The sequence below is a fragment of the Odontomachus brunneus genome, unplaced genomic scaffold (genome assembly GCF_010583005.1).
Source record: "Odontomachus brunneus isolate Ranch 3 - 2012 unplaced genomic scaffold, Obru_v1 Obru_scaffold_072, whole genome shotgun sequence".
NCBI classification, from domain to species: Eukaryota; Metazoa; Arthropoda; class Insecta; order Hymenoptera; family Formicidae; genus Odontomachus; species Odontomachus brunneus.
The window spans coordinates 116,861-141,385 of record NW_022639522.1 but is presented as its reverse complement, the minus strand read 5'-3'; the positions used below and the strand labels follow the sequence as shown (position 1 = coordinate 141,385).

Sequence of the window (24,525 nt, the reverse complement as noted above, 5' to 3'; positions counted from 1 at the left end):
CATCTGAATGACGCTCGCCCTCCGCCTCGTTGAACTCTATTAAACTCCTTCACGGGAAATTCGGTTGCGCAGGTCCACGTATCACCGCCAATTATCAATTACGCGTCGAACGCGAGTAACGTCGTTAAGCGGATTGTAGTAGCTTCTGCGACGACCATAAGCAACGATAGCGCATTCGTCGTAAAATCTGTGTTGCTGAATCGTGTAATGGAACACGCGAAAAAATTATTTCTATAAAAAAAAAACAGAAAAAGCGCGTACGTAGTGTCGTTAGAATTGAGCTGGCTTGACTTTCGATTCAAATGTTTTCATTATATTAGACTGAAAAAAGGTTAATTTAATTAAAATTATAGTTATTTTTTACCCCTACTTTCTGTTCTAACACAAAAATAGTGATAGTAACACGCATATAAGATTATTGTCGCTAACACTATAATAAAAAAATAGTTTTCTCTCTCTTGACCATAATTTGTAGTAATTGTTTTTCTGTGTAATTATAATTACAAACATTTTCCCTCAGTGTACAATATATTCCTCGAACAATTTTCGGCAACTGCTTTTCCGTAGAGGAAATTCAATCCGCACTTCCTTTGATCTTCGTCATCGGAGATGAACTCTTTCTGTTTTTTTTTTTAAACGTCAAATGTGTAAATTAAGTCAATTTCACGCGCGCGACAGACTGATCTAGTTGCGCCGCGACCAAACATGGCGCTCCAGATATCTCGTAATCGGAGGCTAATTGAGTTTTGCGTCCATCCCTCCCGTGTCCTCCCACTCTCCCATCTGGAGAGCCTGGTCCAGGTGCATGAAACGGTCCACGCAGCCGCACACTACGTGATGAACCCGTGACGACGACGACAACGACACGCGGCGCAAACGCACGCACCCCCGTACTGCGTGACCTTATATCCAGTAGCCCATATACCGCACAGATCGCGAATCTGGGTCATGTTGTAACGCATTCGCGTTCTTGCTTCCGCGATCTCCTCTTTTCTCGAGAATCGCTTCGCTCATTCGATAGACTAAGCTCCAGTCGTAATTAGAACGGTGACGAGAAGAATCGAGGATGAAGATGCATATTGTGAAGCAAGTTCGGTCATGCCATGAGTAATCGCGCACATGGTGATTGGCAGAATTAAAAAATCTCCGGAGTCCCATGATAATAAAATTGCAAAAGTTGTCGCAAGATGACAAAAGATTGTCACTTCAGATATTTCAATTTAAAAATCGTCAAACTTACAATTTTTTTGTTTTTATCTAAATTTGGAGTTGTGCAAATATTCATGGGATGAAGAACAGATGTAAAATAACAATTATTCAGGAGATAATTATATAACTTGAACTTATAACTTGAAATAATTTCTTATAATTTTCTACTAGAAGAGAAGGTCGTTGAATGATCCTTGTACAACTTTGAGAGCCGTTACTGTGTTAATAACATGACACATTAACTGCGATAATGGCATATAATTTATCCGTTGTTTGCAGTGTGAACAATAGACATTTCACAGTTCATAATATAAAATTGTAAGAGCTGTTCTTGGTTCTCATAATTTCAATATTTCATTGTATATATAAAGAAAGTTCTCATAATTTCAATATTTCATTGTATATATAAAGAAAGTTCTCATAATTTCAATATTTCATTGTATATATAAAGAAAGTTCTCATAATTTCAATATTTCATTGTATATATAAAGAAAGTTCTCATAATTTCAATATTTCATTGTATATATAAAGAAAGTTCTCATAATTTCAATATTTCATTGTATATATAAAGAAAGTTCTCATAATTTCAATATTTCATTGTATATATAAAGAAAGTTCTCATAATTTCAATATTTCATTGTATATATAAAGAAAGTTCTCATAATTTCAATATTTCATTGTATATATAAAGAAAGTTCTCATAATTTCAATATTTCATTGTATATATAAAGAAAGTTCTCATAATTTCAATATTTCATTGTATATATAAAGAAAGTTCTCATAATTTCAATATTTCATTGTATATATAAAGAAAGTTCTCATAATTTCAATATTTCATTGTATATATAAAGAAAGTTCTCATAATTTCAATATTTCATTGTATATATAAAGAAAGTTTTTATTCGATTACTAAACTTTGTATTCTACTGGACACGAGAACCCGTATTTGTATTTGAAAGCCAAAATATCAGAATCGGATCATCTCGAATCAATCCTCGACTCAATCGTAATTTAGAAACGTTTAATCTAATTTCCTGCTTCGCAAAGGCGAGAAAACGCGCGCGCCCTTTCCTCGCCTCGCAAGGGAACAGCCGTGACCCATATTCTCGCTCCAGTCGTTCAACCCCCATAGCCGCTGGGCACGAAAGCCGCTAGGCGCAGGGAAGGGTTGGGAAGGGCGCTGGAATGCAGCCTGGGGGAGAGTACGTCATTAAACAACGTGAGGGTAGGGCGAGGCGGTGTCGGCCGTTTAATCGGGATCCTGAAAATGTCGAAGGCCGAAATAGTCGATCGTGAAAAGTCGCCAGTGGCTAAGCCACTTTCGCTGGGGTTGTTCGCGAGCTTCGCGAGTATAAAACGAATCAAACCCCGATGCACCCTTAGCCCTTTAACCCTTCAGAAACCGATGCACTCGACACTAACTTTATCGCCGAGCTATGTACAGCGAATATTGGTCTAAACCCGGCGATTATGGATACGTGGCGAGTTAGAAAAGGTCAACATCTTGGCCAGGTGATAGCATTTCCAGCGAAAAAGTTCACGCGGACACGACATAAACGCTCATATCTGATCACTCACTTGTGGAAAAGCAGTATTTTCCTCTGCTTACGTAAAAAAGCAATTATTCATCGGTATAAATTTTAAAATTTTTGAAATTTAATATTAATGTCACAATTCCAAGCGCTTCCACGCGTATTATTAATGCTGCAATGCTGTATTCCTTGAGACGAGCACTCTGAATTAATTTTCATATTTCACCTCGAATAGGAGCGATATTTCATTTTTCCTCCCATTTTGCGAGCGATCGAGTTCCCGTTGCACCGATAAATTCTCAGATTGCGCATACATAAATTTTCGGTCGCATCGAAAATAGATGACAGTCAATCCGAACTTTCGTTATGCGCGAGTGTGACGTCGGGCGGTCGCGTCCTTGTTGGATTAGTCCAGATTTTCTACAGATTCCCGCGCGATAATACCGCGATTCGCGTGCCACCTCGTTCAGGAATCGACCATTGCCGAAGCCGTACGTCGTGCGTAAACAACTCCGAATCGATACCCTCGTATCTTCACCGGGCAACTAGTTGCACAAATAAGTCGCGTATCCTAGAGAACTCCTACGTGTTCAAACTCTTCGTCTTCGTTGTCCTCCTTCTGCCTGCTGACGCAAAATCCTTCGTTTCAGCGTTCAATGCGGTGTTCTACTCTGCTTTTTCATCCGGACGTGTTTTTCGCGCTGGACACATAGAAGTCGAAGTCGGCCGAGGAATCTCTCTTTGTTCTTTCATCGTTTCTTTTTTTTTTTTTCGTCCTCTTCCGCTTAGATCAGATACCGTTCGTGCTCCACTGAGCAACTGGTTGCTCGCTTTAGAAGAACTCCCTCCGACAGTTTTTATTCCAACACTCCGTTCCGATGTGTCAAATATCGTTGTTCTCGATTATCTTCCCTTCCGTGTATATTGACGTATAATCAATCGCGTTCCTCATATTAGAATGGAATTCATCGGACGAGACGTAGAAAAGCGCGAACCCCAGGTAGTTTGGCGTTTCCACATCGAGCGCTGACTCACGTGTAAATTTCCAGGCTATTTTCGATGCTGCCTTCTGTGCGCATCCGCGAAAATACGAGTCGCCGGACCGAACAGGTCGCCGAAGAATAATTTCTCCTCGACGACGGCCGTCGTGGAGTAACAATCGCGCGCGTGGGAAGCCGATACTGACGATTGACCAATGACTCGGGGCCCGGTAAAATGTCGGACAGTCGGCGGAAACGGGTCACGGACTTTCCTAAAATAGGTCATTCCGCGATACAGGTCGATCGGGCTTTCACGTAACGGAAGCGGATCTCACCTCGCTTATCCGCGTTACACGACCTATTCGATGAACAAGCTTCTGTCATGGGAAAATGTCAAAGTATAGAAAATTAATTTCGATAAGCAAACTCGTCATTATTATGTCGTTGTAACAATTAGAATTGTCTCAAGATATCTATATGATAAATTAGTCGAATTTTTGGAAGGATCAAGCACTTTCGGCGGACACGCCAAAAGTTTCTTTTTTTATTATACTAAGAAAAAAATATATTATTATATCTATTGCTTTCGGCGTCAACTATTTTGTGATTTTAACCATAAAAATAGTTAGGAAAACCATTGTTTTAGTAAGTGTTATTAGAAAGATGGTTCTTCTAATTATTTTTCTGGTTAAAGTCACAAAAAAGTATAGTTGACGCCAAAAGCAACTATATTTTTCTCTCAGTGTAGATTCTAAAGAAAAATCGATGGATGGACGTTTCGTTTATTCCCAATTCGCTTGCGACGCAAGTCGCGCGCTGTACATTTACGCGCGCTCTTGCGACAGCAGCATCAGTGGAATTAACGCGTATGGCCCCCTTTGCCAACTCCGAGGCGTCACTAGCGTGATCGTTAGTGATGATTCGTTCCGTTAATCTTCTGGTTCGCGTCAGAGGGAGCGGTAAACAGTTTTGTATTGAGCAAAATACAACTTGATGAGGAGGATACTTTCCTCTTGGCGCGAGCGTGACCACCAGCCCCGAAATAACGCTACGCCACTCTTTCTCTCTCGCTCTTCAAGCACTAGAAAGAAAAGAGAGGAGCAAAAGTCGTAGAGAAAGAGAGAGGAAGGGTTAGAAAGAAAGAGAGAGAGAGAGGGATCCCGTGACGTGTCGCAAACACGCTTAAAAATAAAGTCTTACGTTGCTCTTGAAGTTCGCCCGCGCAAAATCGGCCAAGTTCTTCTTCTCTCATCGGCGAGAGTCGAGGCAGACACGTTCTCTACCTACGGGTTGCGGTCTTCTTCCGGCTAGTTTCTCAACTAAGAGTCAAAGAACACGATGAAGTGTCCGAGAGTCGACTTCGCGCTCGGTGGAGCGTGAGAGAGCGAGGGCGAGACGCCGAGGGGACTGTGCGGGCGAAGAGGGGAGGGAGATAGATCTCACGGAGATTGCCGCTGTCAAATGTTGCTGGGCGCGATCGAAAAATGACGACCACCCACGGCGGCCACGTGTACTACGTGATTAAGGTGCCCAAGGACACCGACGGCAACGAGAGGTAATCGCACTCGACAGTCGCCTTTTGCATAAGCTCGTCCCGAACGTTCTCTCCTCCGAAGTTCCTTGCCCGCCACCTCGTCCCAAAAGCCTCCTTTTGCCGATCTCGCGATTTCGCGTCTCACGTTCGTCTCATCGTCCACCTTTGAATCCCGAGCTCTTCTGGTTCGTTGCCTTCCGCGGCTTTTCCTTCCTCATTCCCCCTTCATCACTCCCCGCCTTCTCCTCCTCACCCTTGGCCGTCACTCCTCATCGTTGTCTTCTTTCTTCTTCGCGTTCCGCTTTTTTTTCATCGCGCGAATAGTCGAGCAGTTTCGATCGCCGTGTGCTCGTACTACGGCTGTGTCTGCCGGTTTCAAAGAGCAAAGAGCGACGTCTCCTCGGGGGTCTTCAACCCCTGGTCGACTATAGACCTAGACGAAGAGTACACATCAAGCAGGGATATGCGCTGCCCGCGAGCCACGTTGGCGGCCACGTCGGGCCGCCTCGCGAAAAAACAGTCGCGGTCAAAAGCCTTTGAATTTGTGGTAGATCCGACTAATTGTCGTCGTTCGGAAATTAAAAGACAGGAAAGATGTTTGAGTGAATTATGTATAATGCGAAGCGAGAATTTCGCGGCAGGCTCGCGGGTTGCAAATTAAACGATAAGAAAATCAAAAACTGTGCCAAGACGTGAATTATACGACGTTCGGGATAATTGTGAATTTTTAATTTCTCTTAGGCCAAAATTTCATTATTATTTGAATCCTGAATATTATCATGATAAATATAGTGTCACTAAGTCAACTTATTTTAAAATGAAATGAAGGCCGACCAAAGTTTGACTTTGCGCAATTCGTTAAAGGTGCTTGCACATCGCGTCATCCAAGAAATATCCGATTTGCGCAGAAAAGCTCTCGATTGAGAGTCAATAAAAAAAGTAAACGATAGCGGAGAACGTGAAAAAAAATTCGTGCCGTGTCTCAAGTCGTCTGACGAGATTACCCGTAATCGATCGAATAATCACGTAAAACCTCGTCCGAGCGAACAGGAAATCGCATCGAATGCGATCTGTCGTCTCGTCGGAGATCCGGATCGATTTCCATTTCCCGGCTAGCTGCGATTAACCTTTCGAATTGCATTACGTTGCGATCCGATTGTAAGGAACGTATATGTTAGATCACCGATACCGCAGGAAATGAACTGTCAAATGTTACCGAGTTCAACATCACAATGAAGTTTTCCGCATACGAGTGTGTTCGTGTGCTAGTAATTAGAGACGTATCGAGTTAATGCGCGCTCGCAAACTTCAATTCGATTCGCTACTTCCATTTTGTCGAGATCAGATAATAATTCTATAATGATTTGATAAATGGTAGATTCGTCTGTGCTGACATATTGAGACGAGTTCGATGATTCGCGATTTTGTTATCGTAGGAAACGCAGATCTCTTATTAAGATGTGCAATACCGAAATCGAACGGGAGAATGTCGACCAATTTTCAAACATTTGATATCGAGCGATTGCAGTGCAGTGCAATTATTTATTATTTATTTAATTCTGGATAAAAAATTTTGTAAATTCTAGATTGCTCTTCGATTGCTCTAAATTCGATAGTTTGATCAAATTTATATTTGCGCGTATTACGACATAAAAACGTATCATTAATTTAATTAATTTAATTCTAATTTTCTCAATTTCTGTGGAAATTTTATAAATGTAACGGTTACATCTTTGGCAATTTGGTATTCATTAGATGATAAATATCCGGATAACTGAAAACTCGGTAATTTTCAGCATCGATAATTTCACGAAAATCTCATTTAAATTAGGTTGCACCAATTAAGTAAATCTAAAGTTACACTCTGATTTCTTTCTAATTGGCACAAATGCAAAAAAAAAAAGAATATTTATATCATATTTTTTCATTTTGGCCCACTTTAAGTTTCACGGGTAGTTTATAGCTTTTTAATGTTCTCACTTCTATCAACAAGTGCAACAAAAATACATAAAAAATAAAATTAAATACAAGATATATAGACGTTTTTGGCCTGCTGATTATGAATATGAAGTCAAATATGTAAAACTATTTGTATAAATAATAAAATGTTTAAACAAAACATGTAAAAAGTTGAAAAAATTATTTATACAAATAATTTATCGATTTGCCCGATATTCGAACCATTCTTGACTAATTTAACAAATTTAAAATATTTTGGAATCTCGGCTAAAGAAATTTAGAATGGTTTGAGCCCAAGCTGTGCCAATTTTTTTTTAATTATTTAACTATATCTTGTATTTAATTTTATTTTTATGCATTTTTGTTGTACTTGTTAATGATAGGAATGAAAATATAAGAATTAAAAAGCTATAAACTGCCCGTGAAACTCAAAGTGAGCCATGAAAAAATGAAAAAAAATATGACCTAAATATTTTTTGTACTTCTTCTACATTTTTGCCAAATTAGGAAGAAATCAGAGTGTACCTTTTAAGTAGGTTTATTTATAAGTGGTAAGTTAGTTAACGATAAAATCATATTTCTATCTTTGAGGAAAAAACAAAGATATAAAAAACAAAGATATAAAGATATAAAAAACAAAGATATAAAGAAAAGATATAAAAGATAGAAAAAACAAAGATACAAAGAACATATGATTTAACCGTGGATTATCTCAAGATAAATGTTCCAATGATTGAACTAATAAGAAAACTCGATCGATTTTACATTATTTATACAAAAGTAACGTATATATAAGACTTAAAAAATATTAAATAAAAACTGAAAACTTAAAAAATAATAGGAATTGAAATAATCAATAAATATCTGTTATAATTGTAATGAAATGTTATGCCAGTAATTACTAGTAATCGAATTGAAAAATGATTACTGAATAATATACATCCAATCTAATAACTGAATGCTCAATTAAATAACATTAAAAATTGGGGCACAAAGAAATATCTTCTGACAAAATTTAAAAGATTTTCTTAGAAATATTGAATACAGATATATTATTAATGTTTCAATCATTGGGACATTGTTTAATTACCGGAACACTTACCTTACCACTCGCTTGATGCAACTGGACTTTAATCACTTTCCCTGTGACAAACATGTATTTCTCACACAGCGCACACGGAACTTGGTCGAGACGTGTCGTGTCGCGTTAGCTCTAACTTCACCCGCAACTCGCCTCTATTTTTTCTTTTTTTAAGCGTCAATGCAGTTATCAGCGTTTCATTTACTCATTATCCACATCGGCAATTACAGTTATCGGCTCGAAACCGTTATCGTACGCTTCGAAAGCGCTCGCTAGCGGTTTCGATCGCATCACCGGGCGTTAATAATAACACCACACCGCCCACTTTTTTGTCGGTGTAAGTGCCGCGTTGGTGCCAGACCCGCGGGCTTTGAATCGCGATGCATAACTTTTGCAACAACATCGCGTGTCTCCCGAAGTTTCGACCGGTTCAGTTCTCGGGCCGCGTGAGTTCCAGCACGCCAGCGACGATGGCGGAGGCCCTGAAAAGCGCTCGTTTAATTTGCCGTCGCGACCAGGAAGCACCGTGCAAATCGGCCGGAAGTTCGCCGCGCACGTACAAAATACGCGAGCAGCGAAGCGCACGTGCGCCACCGCCGCCGTCGCTGCTGGTTGCAAATGTCCGCCCGTTGTCCAATATTGCACCGTGGCGCAATTAAGCGCGCGGCACAATGCCGAAGCTAATGTCACGGTCGTCCGGGCGCGGCGATAGCAATTGAGCATAATTTACTCCGACGTGACACTCGACGCTTGCTGCGATCGGGACGTTGCGTTTGGATCACTTACATTTAAACGGCGCGAATATATGCGGTAACTCTCCGCGGCGAGGAAGGCCGCCGAATCAATGATAATTAATACGAATAATTAATATGTACATTGCATCAAAGCATGACTTGCTCGTAATCCTTGTTAAAATGCGATCTGAAAGTGAAGTGTCGGCCATTTGTTATACCAAGTAGTTGCAACTCGGTATTTTTGAGTAATAATTTACACAAGTTCCGTGTTTGCGAAATTAATCGAATAGATGAAGAATGTAACGCGAGAATGAGAATGTCGCGTTTGATAAATTATAACTTTGATATCAGGGCGGTTGCAATTCGATCTAAAAATAATAATTTACATGGGAGTAGAGTTTCTAACTTTATTGTCGTAATATTTAACAGATTTAATAAGTTCATATCCGACGTCTTGTTTTCCTGTTCTTTCTCGTGTAAAGTCGACAATTGTGTCCAACTCGCGGCAACGAGTGTTGAAGGATCGTTATTACTTAGATATCGCGCAAGGATCGCAAACATCTTCATTTGCAATCGCATGCCACGTAAGACCTTTTTTTAGACTTGTATGTTTCTTTCACGTTCTTCAAGGTAATTGCATAATTACTTGCCAGGCGCAAAGTCGCCCGTCGCGACTTCGTTATCTATAGCGCATCTCGGCAGCACTGCTGCGACACCAGGGCCTTTATTCTTGAAATAGTTGTCCATACGTAAGTTTTACTGAGCAGGTTTAATCATACCATAAAATAGCTGCGCAATGAAAATTACGTATACGCAAAAATTTCAAGAATAGGGGCCCAATTCCTCGTACTGAACCGTGCGCCCGCGATTAGCAATCCGTGAATTGGAAATTAATTAGAGACCCGAGGAGAACGAGCCGAGGAAGAAGGTCCTCTCTTCCCGTGTATCCGTCTTTCCGGCTAATCAACCGATATCGTGCCACCGATTACTATTAAAATGAAAGTAGGTCGTGGGAACAAACGCGAAACTTAAAGAAAAAGATGCAAAACCTGATTTTATCTTTTTCTACAAAAAACCTATAAAAACCTGTAATCCTGCACTTCCGAAATAAATTAAATAAAGAAAAATAATCAAATCTAACATAATCAAATCTAAACTTACGCGTAAAATAACATTCAATTATAATAATAGCAAAACAAGTCCTTAATGTCTGTTTAACTATACTTTAACAGCTCGCGTAAGATTATAACAATCCATTTAATTGCACTATACCGAACGCGGGAGATGTGTTCTTCTGGTTTCAGCACGGACAGCGGCTGGGACAACCCGTTCAGGCCGGACGGCGACCTCTCCAGGGAAGCTGACGAGATCGTGGAGTTGATAAAGGGCGGGAAGCCGATCACGCCGACCCCGGGTCAGAACGCGCCGCCGTTGCCGGGATGCGAGGCCGGCAGCAAAACTTCGGCCAGCGGCGAGCACGATCCCTCGAGTACCAGCCCGCTCCTCAAGTCCGCGAATTGCCACGCCAACTCGTCGCCGAGGCCCGGCCAGGAGAACGGCAACGCTCACGGCACCCCTGCGAAGATCGGTAATGCCAGCAATCAGCCCGTCAATGAAAAGGTGAGCAATGAGATCCATAATTTGCAAAGTCCACTTCAAATATTTTTTCTATTTGAAACAGATGAATTATGACAGATTTTGCATTAAATCGACTTACCATCACGATGAATTTATTTAATTTTTTTTCGTAGTGAAGGTTTTTCTTTTATTTGTAAGACAATATATTATTTCTACATTCTTTGCATGATATTGTTTCACAATTGTTCGTAACGAGGATGTGTTTGTCGATGTTTCAGGTCGGCGCGGCGAGAACCGCGACCGTGGAAGTCGCGAGGATGACGGCGCAGGGCCCGGGTGACGCGTCGCAGGTCGAGCACGTCACCCTGAAGAAGAAGCCTAAGTGCAAGTGCTGCGTGCTCCAGTAATGACCGCGCGGCGGAGGCGGCGGGGACGCGCGCGCGAGACGAGACCCTTCTCTGCCCTGTCGGGAGCATGACTTGAGGAACGACGCGGTGCGACTTCTTCGGAAAAAACCTCGAGGACCCAAAGAGTCGTCGTTGGACAACTCGAAGCATTGAGGGGGATCGAGACGTCGACAAAGTAGAAGGGCTCTCGGACGACAAAATCGTCTCGAAGAGGATGAATGTGTCCGGGCATGAGGAAAGCGACGGCGGCACTAGATCGCTTGGGACCTGAAGAATGAATCCGGAAGATAATTTCTCGGAGAGGGAAAACGTTCCCTCGTTTCAAGATCAATGAGGGACCTGGAAAGTGATGTCAGAAATGAAGAGAATATGCTTTCAGTTACGAGAGAGAGGATACTACTCTCGGGTCTCCGAGAGCCCAAAGTATGAGTTTCTTCGTGAGACTTCGAAAAAGACAGTTCGTGTCTCGTAATCGTGAAATAGTCTCAGCATAGATCAACTTGAAGAGATATTTCAGAAGGAACGAGAAGGCTGTCTCGGAGCGCAAGGTATCGTCAATACGCTGACAAGAAAAGTGCAAAGCGATGATACAGGCGAAAAATGATCTCTGGCAGATCGCTGACCCTCTTGCCGAGGAAGATTGCACTCTCAGCAGGATGCCCTCCGGCTTCCAGGCGAGGGACAGGATTTCGAGGTCCACGTGATGAAACACGTGGGGTACGTCAGTGCGCGAACGGACATTGAACCGCGTCTCGAGATTGTGACGCGTTTGTAGAACGCGGTGGAAAGAAAGAGAGACCAGAACAGAAAAAAGGCGAAGGAAGAGAGAGAGAGAAACAAAGAAAAATATATATATATATTATATATATATATTATACATACAAAACTACATTGTAGATACAGAATGGTAGCTGTATAGCTTATATGCTTTTACTATCGTGGTTAATTATCGTCAGGATTATCGTGATTTCGAGGATGCATTGTGCGCACGAGCGCGTAGAGCGCGAGAGAGAGCGAGAAAAAGAGTGAGAGTGAGAGAATGCGTGAGTAAATGTGCGAATGTACGAGCGAGAGAAAGAGAGAGGGAGAGAGAAAGGGAGAAATGATGAATGAAACGACTGTGGGGAGGGAAGTGTGCGACAAGGCATATGTAAAGTTTCGCGGGGGACGTTATTCTTCGTCCGTTAGATCTCGGTACGAGCAGAAGACACATCCACACACACACAAACACACCATCGTTCCTAGAGGGCAAATACGAGGACGGTGACCTCGATCGTTCTTTCTTTGATGTACTGCGAGAGATATTCAACGCGTTAAACGACGTTATATACGCAGAATGTGCCGGATCTATCGTGTTCCCTCGCAGATACGTATTCTTTCGTCAATTTTCTTATTTCGATCCTTACGAATTCGAACAGGCCCTTTTCGTTTTTACTGCGCGCCCGTGAGAGACGACAGCTTGAATTATCCGCGGTTGAAGGAGTGCGTACGTGGGATTTCGTGGGTAAAATTGTTCTTCTCTCCCTTTCTCCCTCTCTGTCGTTTCATGCGCGAGAGCAACTTAGTTTGAGAAGCTGATTTTCAACGTGATATATTTTAGAGTTTTTACGAAGTATCTCCTCTGAACGATTTGTGAAGCGAGTAGAAGAGTGAGACAACGCACGTAGAAAAATGAAAGTTCTGTGTCGAATAGGCAGATGAACTTGCGGACGAAGGCTGATGAGGCAGCTCGTTGATAGCGTTCCTAATTTTACCCACGGAACCCGCTGAAAGGAGGGTTGCTTCCGCGCGGGTACAAATAGCGCTTTCTACGTGTCAGTAAGCGACGCTGTTCCAATAAATTCGATCCCGAGAACCCCGAAGCCACGTCTCTTTCAGGGCGTCGTTGAGCCAACCGTTTGTCGCCCCTCGAATCGGTAAGTTAGCCCTTAATTTTATCCGCCGATATACGAAATTAACACCGATCGAAGAGCGTAACATTTTTTTCTCTTAACAATCACTTTTCGTGAGACACTCGATTTTCGATTTTATTACGATTTTAATGACGAATTCGAGAAATTACATTACGTAGAGAAGTCTGTACCATGCAAGGTTGCGGGACAAAAGCAGAGCAGGGCCAATTAGAACGGGTTAAATGAAAAATCAATTGAACATAAATTCAACATCCAGTGTTCTCTCTCGTCGATGCTCGTTGCCGACGATATTTCTCGCATGTGTTTCCGCGTCTATAACTGCGTTCACGCTCCAGTTGGCCCTTCTCTTCTTACTATCATCAAGAGAGTTAACTCTTCTATTACATCGACGGTCAATCACGGTGAATAGAGTTGCGCCTTTGAACATGAGATTGCCGGAGATTCTGCCGGCATGTTCGATCGAGTACCCGAGTGCATTTTGTTAATTATCGTCATGGGCGCCGCCAGAATTGTTCACGGGAGCTCGCATAAGCGAAATCATGTTTTTAACTAATCTCATTTCACGTGTACCGCAATCACATTTTATGTGCAATTTTAACCCAGAACCACTAAATCAAGCTGTAATTTAAAGTTTTTACGAATTTTTTTATATTTTTAGAAGTTTTAAAAATATAAGGCTAGTTCTCTTTATTTTAAAACTACTCAAAATGATGAACTTCGACGGAATTTCTTCAAAATCCCGAATTTATTTTATTTTAACGAAAAACCACCGTGTTTGTGATTTTAATTAGACCTCTTATACTTTTCTTGCAGTGCCCGTAATTTTTGTATATTCGTATCTACGTTAATGAGAATTTCGCGATCGATCAGGGCGAGCTCGGTTATATCGTGGCGAATAATGAGATGTAGGCTGCAAATATCTCCGTTGAAAATTGAACTTGTGACTTCAAGCGACTCTAAATTCGTCACGGCAAATCCGTCGTTAAAATCCAATCCGGCCGAGACGTGTCTGACACCGCAACCATCTCGGCTCTCATCCTGATCGATCCGCGAAGTGGAAGTAAGCGGCGAGATGCCGAGAAGATAGAGATAGGAAGAAAGAGAGAAACTGGAAACTTGTGTTCGGATGATGCCGCAGATACTATTTTCCTAATTGAACGGCGAAGAGATCTCGGCATCTCCCCGCTTCCATGGTCGACGATTGCTGACTGACGAGGGCAATCCTAATCGCGAACTAGTCGGATATCACCGGGAGGAGTTAACTCTTCGTGGCGGCGATCGAAACGCCTCTTTGGATCATAAATTGTCAGCGAATCATATGGAAATCTACCGGTTGCATGCGAAATTCGCCGCGTAAATTCGTCGATCTCTCTTTATTTTCGAACCGCTTGAAAAAGCACTTTGTGTTCTTTAAGAAAAAAGAAAAAAGATGTCGATAATATTCGTTCTCAGCCTCGTATAGAAGATAGTGAGAAGCGTACGCGCGAGAGATACGGTATGTCTCTTTACTTCTCCTACTTTTTTTTTTCATCGTTTCTATTCTCCGACAACGTGCTCTCTTCAGCTTGTGTTGGTAGTCCTTCGGAGAGGTCCGAAGGATCCAGATATCCGTACATTTCGCGTGCCGCGAAGAGCCGATTGAGCGCGCGATTTGCGCAGCGCAGCGCAACGCAATGCGAGAAACGAGAAAAAGGATCTGTAAACGCGCGCATACCTACACACGAGAACCTCTTACCGTCTGTTCCCACGCAAAATGTTGACTCTGCTGAGCTTACAGATATTAAACGAATATTAAATGTCTTGTTAAAAAAAAGAGACAAGAGAGGAAATGAACGAATGAAGAGTGAAGTGATCCCAACGCCGAGCAGGCTCCCGAGGACGGATGCGGAACATTGCCAAATCGGAATTCCGGCAATGCGTGTGGCGAATGGATTTGTGAATGAATAAGGCGGACTTATGAAACTGGATGGTCTACAAATTTGTGAGATATATGCAAAAAATTCGTATGTCCTCCGCGAGTTTAGCCGTCCTCGGAGGCCGACCGTTTCCCACCACCATCATCTCCTCCTCCGACTCTCGACGATTCCCGGTTTCCTTTCCAGATAACGCAAAATACTAACTTACGATTACAAGCCTATAAATTCGGCGGTACGAACGAATAGGCGATAAAAATTCATGCCGCCGTGCCTCACCGTGAAGTGAGTGCTTCACCATGATGTAGCTGAGGCCCGCCGGAGGAGCATCTGGATTATGCAAGGTGAATTATTTATCGAACTCGCGAGGCGGCCAATTAATTCGAGATATCTCAACGCGCCATTCATCAAAGTTGCAACGACTTAATAATAATTAACAGTCACTCTCGCCGGTAAATATCAGTTGGCGTCAAATAGCTTTCTACCGAGGCGGTAGAAAAGAGATATTCCCGTGGAATGTCATTCTCGCAGATTTGGGAAAGGAATCGCGAGTAGGAATTCTGCGCATAAAATCGCGAAACGCGATCGAGAGTTTGAGTTTCGCAGGCCATTCATTCTTGTTCTCTTTTTTCGTATTTTTTTTTTTTTTTTTATTTTTCTTTCGGCGAAGCGGATGTTTTCATTCATCAGTCGACTAATAACATCGTGTTAAGATGACACAATTATTAAAATTATACTCAAAATATACATTTTGCCACGCGACGGATTTACGTCGTGTACTTGATGACCAGAGTTAAGTTTGATGAATGAATTGCAATTTTCAGGCCGCGAGAAGGCATTCACGAGTCGCGCAGCTTCATGATTTTCCGCCGCTTTTCTGCGGCACGCGTCGCTCGACGCGTTTATCACAGGCGCCGCTTACAAGCTTGCAACCTGCGATCCTTTCGCCGACGAGGAGACGAGTACCGAGTGACGAAACAGCCGCCGACTGGATTATGTTGGCCGATATTGCAAACGCGGTAGTGGCGCGTCTCCTTACCGAGAGCCGAGTCTGTCCCAGATTCGCGCGAGATGCACTTCTCCATGCGAACATTAACCGACCTGCCGATACTTGGCGCTTCGCCAGTGATTGATTCTCCGGTATAACGACCCCTTCGAGCTTTCCCGTCGCTAGACCTTACGTGATCCAGGTATTAATTTAGGAAATCGATGACTATTCAATGCTCCATCGTTGCTTGCGTCTCGTGAATTATCGGTTTGTCATTACCGCGCGATATTTAATCGATCACACTGTGTTAATCGGGGCAACCTATCTCCGTAAACCTGTCGCGTCGGACGCGGGATGGACCTTTGGAGTCGATGTGAGAGCTTCATCCTTCATTAATAACGTGATCACGATAATCGCGCACCTTGGATAAATCCCCTGGACGATTAGATTTCTTTAAACTCTCAGCGAAGAACTTCGCATTGCAAAGGAAGACGGTTATATTTTAACTTTCATACCTTCCAATTCGTTGTTACCAACGCCAAGCGTTACCTCACTTTGTGCGTTTCCAACATTAATTTTATTTTGTCCGGATAATTACTTTATTTATATTTTTCCGTCATTATTTATTGAATTTCGACGGCATCGCGTGACCAACTTATTCGGACCTCTCGTCTTTCTGCCGATTAATAATGATCTCTACTAATTACCGTTAAATGAACGTCGGTTTATCGCGCCGCTATCGGTTCGCAGGGCTGCTTATGTACGATCGATACACGAAAGTGTGTCAGCTCTAATCACAGTCGCGACACTCGCACGCGTGTCCTCGTGTACGCCGTTGCTCGTTTCATTCACGAGCGATCGTCCCCGCGTCGCACTTGCACATGGTGGTGCGGTGATGACGGTTCAGTTAAAAATAACGACCGGCGAACGCGTCAGTTATTAGACCACGCGGAGGGATCGCGGCCAGAATAGCTTGAAGCGCTTAATCCAGAGAAAAGCTGTCTTACTTTATTTACTTATTTGCGATATACCTTGTGTCCAAGTCACATTATTTGTCATATATAATTTGAGAGATTTTGTCATCAGATCACGAAAATAATGTCGTCTCTAAGATATCCTCCATTCGATGAAATTATGATGTTTTGAAGAGAAGAAGATTTTGTAACAAAACTTGTCATATCATCGTTGGATATTTTAATTGAGTGTGAAAGATCCGAAATACTTTTCCTCAGACCGTCTAGCCTTGGAGGAGAAATTTATCGAGCCAAAACCTCTAAATAGTCAGTTTCACCGCTAGAAGGTCTCGAGAGAGATATCCAAAGACGATGTCGTGAATCGCGGTAATTATCTATTTTAAGTGGACTTTAAATTTTAACTAGCTATAAAATATTATTTTACGCGGCACATAGTCTCAAGGAAAGGATTTAACGGACGGAATTTTACATGAACCTTCAAGTGGTCACTTTTGCCGATAGAAGTCTTATAAGAACGACGATGCCTTGAATTGCGATAATTATCGTTTTGCCCGATTGGTCATCGCACCTGAGAGCGATTGGTAAGAATCGCTGAAATTATAATAACGTGAGTTACAGATTAATCCGATGGATTCTAACTCTCTCTCTTCGTTACACAGGGTGCCCGCGACGTTGGCATTTGGGTACATCACGCCGTGCGAAGAAACGAACGAGATTGCGGAATCTTAATAAATCGATAATCGATTACACCGATGATCAGACGCTCCTTGGGACTCTTTCATAAACGCAGCGCTTTCGAATCGCTTGCATAAACATCAGCTAAGGTAACGCGATTGTCCTTGAATAATATTTCGCGCCCATTTTCGTTTGTTGCGTACATTACTAAGCGAGAGATAAATCATTTCTTGTTCGCCGAAAATGGACTCGCGATCGTTTACGCTTGTCGCCTCCCACGAACGAGAAACCAAGATTGGGTAAGTTAACATTTTTTTTAACTAAATTAAGTTAAAGTTAATGGCTTTGAAAATTTAACTTAGTTAAGATAAAGTTAACCCATAATGAAATCAATTGAATTAAAAGTTAAGTTAATAAAAAAAAGTAATTCAAAAGTTAAATTTGTTTTACTTCATGACTTCAGTTTTACAAGTAATGGAAAAAATAAATATACACCTTATTTAGAAACTTGTTTTATTTACAGATATTTATTAAGTTTAAGTAATAAAGTTTTTTCGTCATTTCTGTCGGACATTTTTTCTCGGAGATTGTCGAAAATGAGCCCTCCTGCACTGAACAGCCTTTCGATGTCTCGTGACACCTTTATAACATGATTAACTTCAAGATAATTGAATTAAAAGTTAATAGTTAAAATGTAACTAAGTTAAAAGTTAAGAGTATAAAAATGTAATTAAGTTAAGTTAAAGCTATTTAACTTTTTAATTTAACTTTTAACTTTTTAACTAGTTACTACCCAACCCTGGAAATAATGAAAAATGTCAAAATCGATGGACAGCCAGTGATAGGAGGCTTGTAACACTTTTGCCCCGATGAATTTTAGAATGCATCGGATAGTGAAATTGAACCTTCGCAAACGATTGAAAAACGTATTGAATATGCCTTCGCAAACGACTGAAATTTCTCGTATTGAATATGCCAGGTACACAATTTTTCTTCCGCTGATTGTCAGGATTCAGCCTGTAGGGTCCGCTGATTTGAGTTTACTTTGAACGATTCGGTCTGCGAGCAGTCGCGATAGGAAATTGTATATGTAGAAAAACATCCGGGATAAAATTAGAAGCAGGATTCTCAAGTTCAGTCTTGGATTATCGAGATCGCTTGAAGTTTTAACATTCTGTTTAACGAGAGAGAGAAGGAGATAGCGTTAAATAAATCACGAGCAAGTCCTGGGATTATCGCTCGACCTCGTTGAGAATTCCTCGTCGATCGGCTCTCTCGCGAGTGAAAAATAACTCGAGATAAATCCGGGTGGCGCTTGCAAATTAGCGTTTCGCTCCTGGAGCCAATACTCGGCCCTGGGCAATTTTTCCTTCGCTGCATCTTCGCCGCCGCGGTAAAAACGCGGGGTAAAAACGCCGAGGGATAAATCAGGATAACGCGACAGCCGCGGTGCAAACGCGGCAACGCGAACTTCTACAGCGATTTTTCGTAACAAGCGATACTTTATTTATTTATGATGCCGGAGTTGCGTGCGCCGGACTATAATTTCGCGCGTACGTCGCGTATATGTGCACGCGCGCATGTGTGTGTGTGTGTGTGTGTTGGCGTTGCGCAAGGATATTTTTGTATATCCTCTCGGGAAAGACTGTTCTCGTCGAGAGAGGAGGTGTATCGAACCTTTTGCCAAAGTTATGTAACCGTGAGAGTGATGGCATCGCGTCGGTCACTATTACGTTGTCACTGTTACATTGAACTATCTGTAAATTGCCACTACCTCCTTTGTTACGACACGCCAATCGAAAAATCGCGGTTCTCGGTGAAACCTTTAGGCCACGGTGTCGTCCGATGTACGTTATCCTGCGACAACTTCCTTTCGCTAGTCTGCCTTTGGGAGAAAACGGTGTAAAATCAGATAGTCGACTACCAGAACTCTATCTCGACCAGGAAAATAAGAGTTCGTCCGGTTAATCCTTCGTCCTGCTTAATCCTTCGACGCAAGGATTATGCTCATACTCCGAATTCGATAGATCTATTTTTAGCTTTGTTTTCACCTTCTTTCTGAAGAATACAGAAGTAATGCCACGCTTATAAAAAAGAGTTCCAGCGATAAACAATTGTAATAAAAAGGGACGGAGTGCTAACTTTTTATATTCTCGGTACGATCTACACTAAGAAAAGAAATATCTAAGAAATAAAAAATTTTTGCTCGGTGAGTGTTAATAATACGTCTATTTGAATTTAAGTTAAATTTAAATTCTTTTAAAATTATAATAAAATAAACCACAATGTTTTCATGAAAAACTAAGGTCTTAAAAAAATGAATATTTTCTTATTTAAAAAATACTTTATATTAATGTAAATAATATGTATTATTATAGTACTCACCGAATGTAAATATTTTTCTCTCTCAATATAACGATTCGGAAATAATTGGCGACTTATTCATTGAGGAAAAACCGAGTACAAATTGATACAAAAATTTCCTCAGCCGATTTTTATCAGTTTCATCGGTTTATCCATAATTCATTGTATAGAAATTGATCATTAATGCCTTTGCATCGAAATAATAAAAAACAACTCGTTTTCTAATTATTTTATATGCGTGCCCCGTAATGATGTTACGTCATATTGTATTATATTGCTTGTATTATATACGTTATCGTCCTATCGCGATAATTAACGATACAATGTGTCATTTTTACTACAACTGAGCCATTTCAGATAGCAGCTGTTCTACGTCGGAGATATCGGGGACTGGAAATTGCTTTCCCTTTATTCAATGCGCTTCGATGCGCTTCGTTAGGGGAGCGGCCCTCCTCCTTTCCTTTCCTCTGCGATTCGAGTCCGTTCATCGGCGGTTCTCTCAATATCGATCAAGGCAATCGCTACTGTTGTAGGATCGCGGAATTCGCGTTGGATGGGTTCGGCGACGAGCGGTCGTGCGCGGCGGCAGGAATAAAATGTCAGCAGAAGAAACGGCGCATCCTATTAGGGGGCGAACGCATCCTATTAAAGGTTCAGAGATCGCATTGTTCGTCCGCGTGCCCTTAAACAAGCCAGATCGCGCGCAGGTTCGTCGTCGTGACGACGCTGGCCTTTAAATCGCCGACGATAAATCCCCGGATGTCGTTCCCCGTGCGCGACGATCGCACACGATCGCAGGTGCACCCGCGTGCTGGAGGATACGCCGCGGACTCACTTACGCATGTCCTCGTAACGTCACTTTATCCCGCGCCGCGAATAAAATTCGCGTGCCGCGATGAATCTCGTCATTTATTCCCGTAATGAACGGCGAGGACAGTTAGGATTAACCCTCGCTCATAAATTCACAGCCCCGCGCCACGTAGCGCGACTTTGTTAAGGATCTCTCCTTAACAAAAATGTCGAGGCAGGTTTCGTATTCCAGCCGAGACTCCGAGATCTTTGCGATCCTCGCGTGGGACGATAACGTAAACTCTGATATTTCTAATAGCGATTAAAAATGTCTATTAGAAATAATTGTAATAACATTGTAGAATATAGTTATAATTATATTTATTGTAATAATATGTTATAATTATAGTTAAGTGGGAAACAACGCTGTTACCATTGCAAGTTACTTTTTGTCAATAACGACCTGATAACGATGTCATTTTTTTTCTTTACTATAATGGTAACGCAATTGCTTTTTTTTAAGTTACGGTAACAGGTATAATTGCTATTACTGTCATTACTTTGCACATATAGGATATAACAGATAGTTATATGGAGTAAATGGCAACAACATAAGAAGGATCTTCAAAACGTGAAAAGCAACGGAAATTGTAACGACTCGCTAAGTACTTCTTGACGAATAACGATACCGCGTTACTTTTAAAAAGTAAATGTCCCAATTCTGTAATTAAATAACGATGATAATGATAAGAATATTTCCGAGCTGACACGTCAGTGAATAAAAAGTTGTAGTACTTGGCTCTATGTGTTTCGCAACGTATCTCGTGTCCGTTAGAAAATGTATTTTCTAAGAATTACGTGGAAACATAAATTCTTCTACTAGATACGGAATGCTTTACGAAATTCATCAAGGTAAAAGTGCCGTGATCTTTTATCCACGATAGCGAATAATTAATTAATTTTAACGTACAATAGCGAATAATGAACAAATAAGAAATAAGGATCAATGGACGACGATAAGAAGGACACTCTTCTCCCACAAGGAACAAAACCCACCTGATGAGATGTCGGCTCACTATCGACACGTGCTCGAAATCGCTATTATGACATTCCGCCTCGTCGATGAACCATATATCCGTCCACATTCCCGGATGACCTCGCGACTGTCGGGTCGCCGACTTCGAGAACAATGTTAAGAAGGCCCGTTAAAGCACACAGACACACATACACGCACCAACACCACGCACAAAACGGACGATTGTCGCGTTTAGCGAGTCGCACGCAGACGACGATAGCCGTTCGCGCGGATCGCCCCTTTGTGGACGACGACGAGAGAGGGAGAAGAGCGACGCGATGCATCGTTCACCAGGTATATAAAGATGAGGACCTGCAGGAGCACGGATTCGCCGACAGGACTCCGGTATACGATCCCATTTGTGGTACAGGACGGCCGCGATATCGAGGTGCTCTCTCGAGATGCGTGCCAGGTGATGCAGTGCGAAGTGTCATCCTCATCCTCATCGTCCCCGTCATCGTCAACGTCACTGTCACTGTCGTCGTAACTGACAGCCTCACAATGGTTCATCGCGGGATCATCCTTTCGCTGGTAAGTCTCACGGAGAAATTCCAACGCCTGCATAACAAAGGTGAGGAAAATTCTCGTCAGAAACAGGATCGGATTTTACTTTCGAGTGTGCTGTGATATTTGCAACTTAAATGTTTACGAACGAGTCTATGCTGAAAAAAGGATTTTATTGTCGAAACGAAAATTTGATATACTATATCATAATTTCGTCAAAATGAGGTTAATTGTTTAGTAATTTGCAACCAAAATATTGAATCACCGTTACGTGTATTTTGTTTTCTCAATAATATTTGTACTTGACACAAGTAAAAAACATGTAATGCCAATCAAATCGTATATACCAAATATTTCAGTTCCAAATACAAAAATAATTTTTTCAGTGTAATTGACTGTTCATAGAAGCTGAACACACACAATTTCAGACGATCTCTTGTACTTCACGAGAAGCCTGTGTTTTTGAGTGATTTTCATTTTCGTGCTAGTCTAATTACGTTAATCTAAAATGCACCATACTAATAGCAATATTATCATCCGCTCTCACATTAGATGTTTTGATTATTTTTATCTTGAAAAGAAAAAACTTTATCAACATTCTTACAAGCAGTCGTAATCATTGTGATTGTTTTTCACAAGAATTCGACTATCGCGCTAGTTTAATCACATTAATCTAATTACCAGTAGAAATGACATCGTTCATCTCCATGTTAGACACATTAATTGTTACTTTAGTGTAGAATAGAAAGGGTGAGAAAAGATCCCTCGCAACTTAAAGTCACGACGAGTCGAGATCCGGCATTGTGTCCAACGAGGCAGATAAGAGAATCTGCCGCAGTCACGATGCGCGTGGTCGTAAATTATTCCTCGTTGAGATTCTTCGCATGTTAGAGAACGCAGAGAAACGTGCTACCGTCACAGTTTTGCGATGGTGCGTCTGTTGACGCTGTATTATACGCCGCTACGTAGCCGATTCGAACGCAAATCGCTAGTAAATTTCACGTGTGCGCGCCACGCAATTTCGCATCACGTTGCGCGACGCATTTGCGCCTGCGTGTAAAAGCCCGCGTGGCCTTGTTAACGGTGGTTTTATTAATTTGAGTCTGTAAGTGAATCATCTAATATCGTACGTAATAAACGCGAAACTTCAATGAAAGCCTTATTAACATTTACTAGCCCAAAACTCGTCTTTCTAATGTTTCCAATCGTTCTAATCGTTCGCACTGTTTAGATATATGCGTATACATTGTGACTGACAATTATTTTGCCAACTAAACATATATTTATATTAATAACATATTTATACGTCATAAGATATTAATGACATTATACGTTATCATGTTTGCTGAGTAATGAGTTTTCATCTAGCAAATGTTAGATTCTAAATATCTATGTAATTAACTAAATATCTAATTTTCTAAATATATATGTAATTAACAGTAAATGTTAATTCAGACAACACAAATTTCTTCAGCAAGAAATTCCTTCAAGAAATTTGTGCTGTCTGCAAAGACTTCATTGAAACTTAGTGTACGTGATCTGCGAATAGTCGCGTGTGACATAATTGATTCGACGGTGAATAAAACGAGGAGTCTCAATCGTTTACTAATGAATTGCGGCATCGCGTGTGCGACGTAATATAATGAGCAGAGCAAAAGAAAAATCTGAAAAGAATCGAAATTTCCGATGCTGCACGCGCGGCGGGAAATTGACACGTGCAGGGTCACTTTAGCCTCGATCGAAAGGGCAGCAGCGCGTTAATACGGTTTTATTAGTTCTCTTCGAGCGCAAATCAGCGATGTGTGTTAATTCAATTCGATGCGATCCATTATCTTGCGTGCCGGGCGAAACTTTGCGGGAAATTCAAAACCACGAACGAAGAGCGATGTGTTCGAGAAAATTGACCTAATCGACCAAACGAGACGAGATTGGCAAAATCGGCATGTTGGCTAGCATTCACGAGAAACCGGCCGGTGAATCGCGTTCCTCATCGTTGTATCACGTCAATTAATAATAACTCTGAACGGGTAATATGCTGCAGCCGTGTTAATACCATGGCGATTAACGGCCGCGCGTTCAGTCATATGAAAAAGTCTCTCGTGCCGCGACGCACCGAGCGGATTCTCTTTTTCCTGACCTTTTCCTTTCCCTCTCCTTCCCGTCCCTTTCTCCCCTTTCACCCTCATGCTTCGAGTCGATTAATAATACGCGGGGTCGGCAGCGCGTAACTATTTTAGGAACCAGTTCTGTTCCGCTCATCGAAGACGTCGCGTTGGTCGTCTGATCTCTCTCTCTCTCTCTCTCTCTCTCTCTCTC

At 41.7% G+C, this 24,525-nt stretch overlaps 2 protein-coding genes across 8 annotated transcripts in view; both read left to right on the top strand.

The window, feature by feature from the left end:
- The window catches only part of LOC116846938, a 79,058-nt gene extending 64,314 nt beyond the window's left edge, over positions 1-14,744 (top strand). For all 7 annotated transcript variants that reach the window (XM_032821372.1, XM_032821370.1, XM_032821371.1 and 4 more), the window contains 2 exons: positions 10,334-10,649; positions 10,886-14,744. In XM_032821372.1, the coding sequence (XP_032677263.1) occupies positions 10,334-10,649; positions 10,886-11,014 (445 nt within the window). In that variant the 3' untranslated portion in view covers positions 11,015-14,744. The remainder of the gene's footprint in view (positions 1-10,333; positions 10,650-10,885) is intronic.
- A 176-nt stretch (positions 14,745-14,920) lies between these two features.
- LOC116846940 overlaps positions 14,921-24,525 on the top strand; it is a 13,585-nt gene continuing 3,980 nt past the window's right edge. Inside the window, exon 1 of the mRNA XM_032821378.1 lies at positions 14,921-22,236. Coding sequence (XP_032677269.1) covers positions 21,820-22,236 — 417 coding nt within the window. The 5' untranslated portion in view covers positions 14,921-21,819. The remainder of the gene's footprint in view (positions 22,237-24,525) is intronic.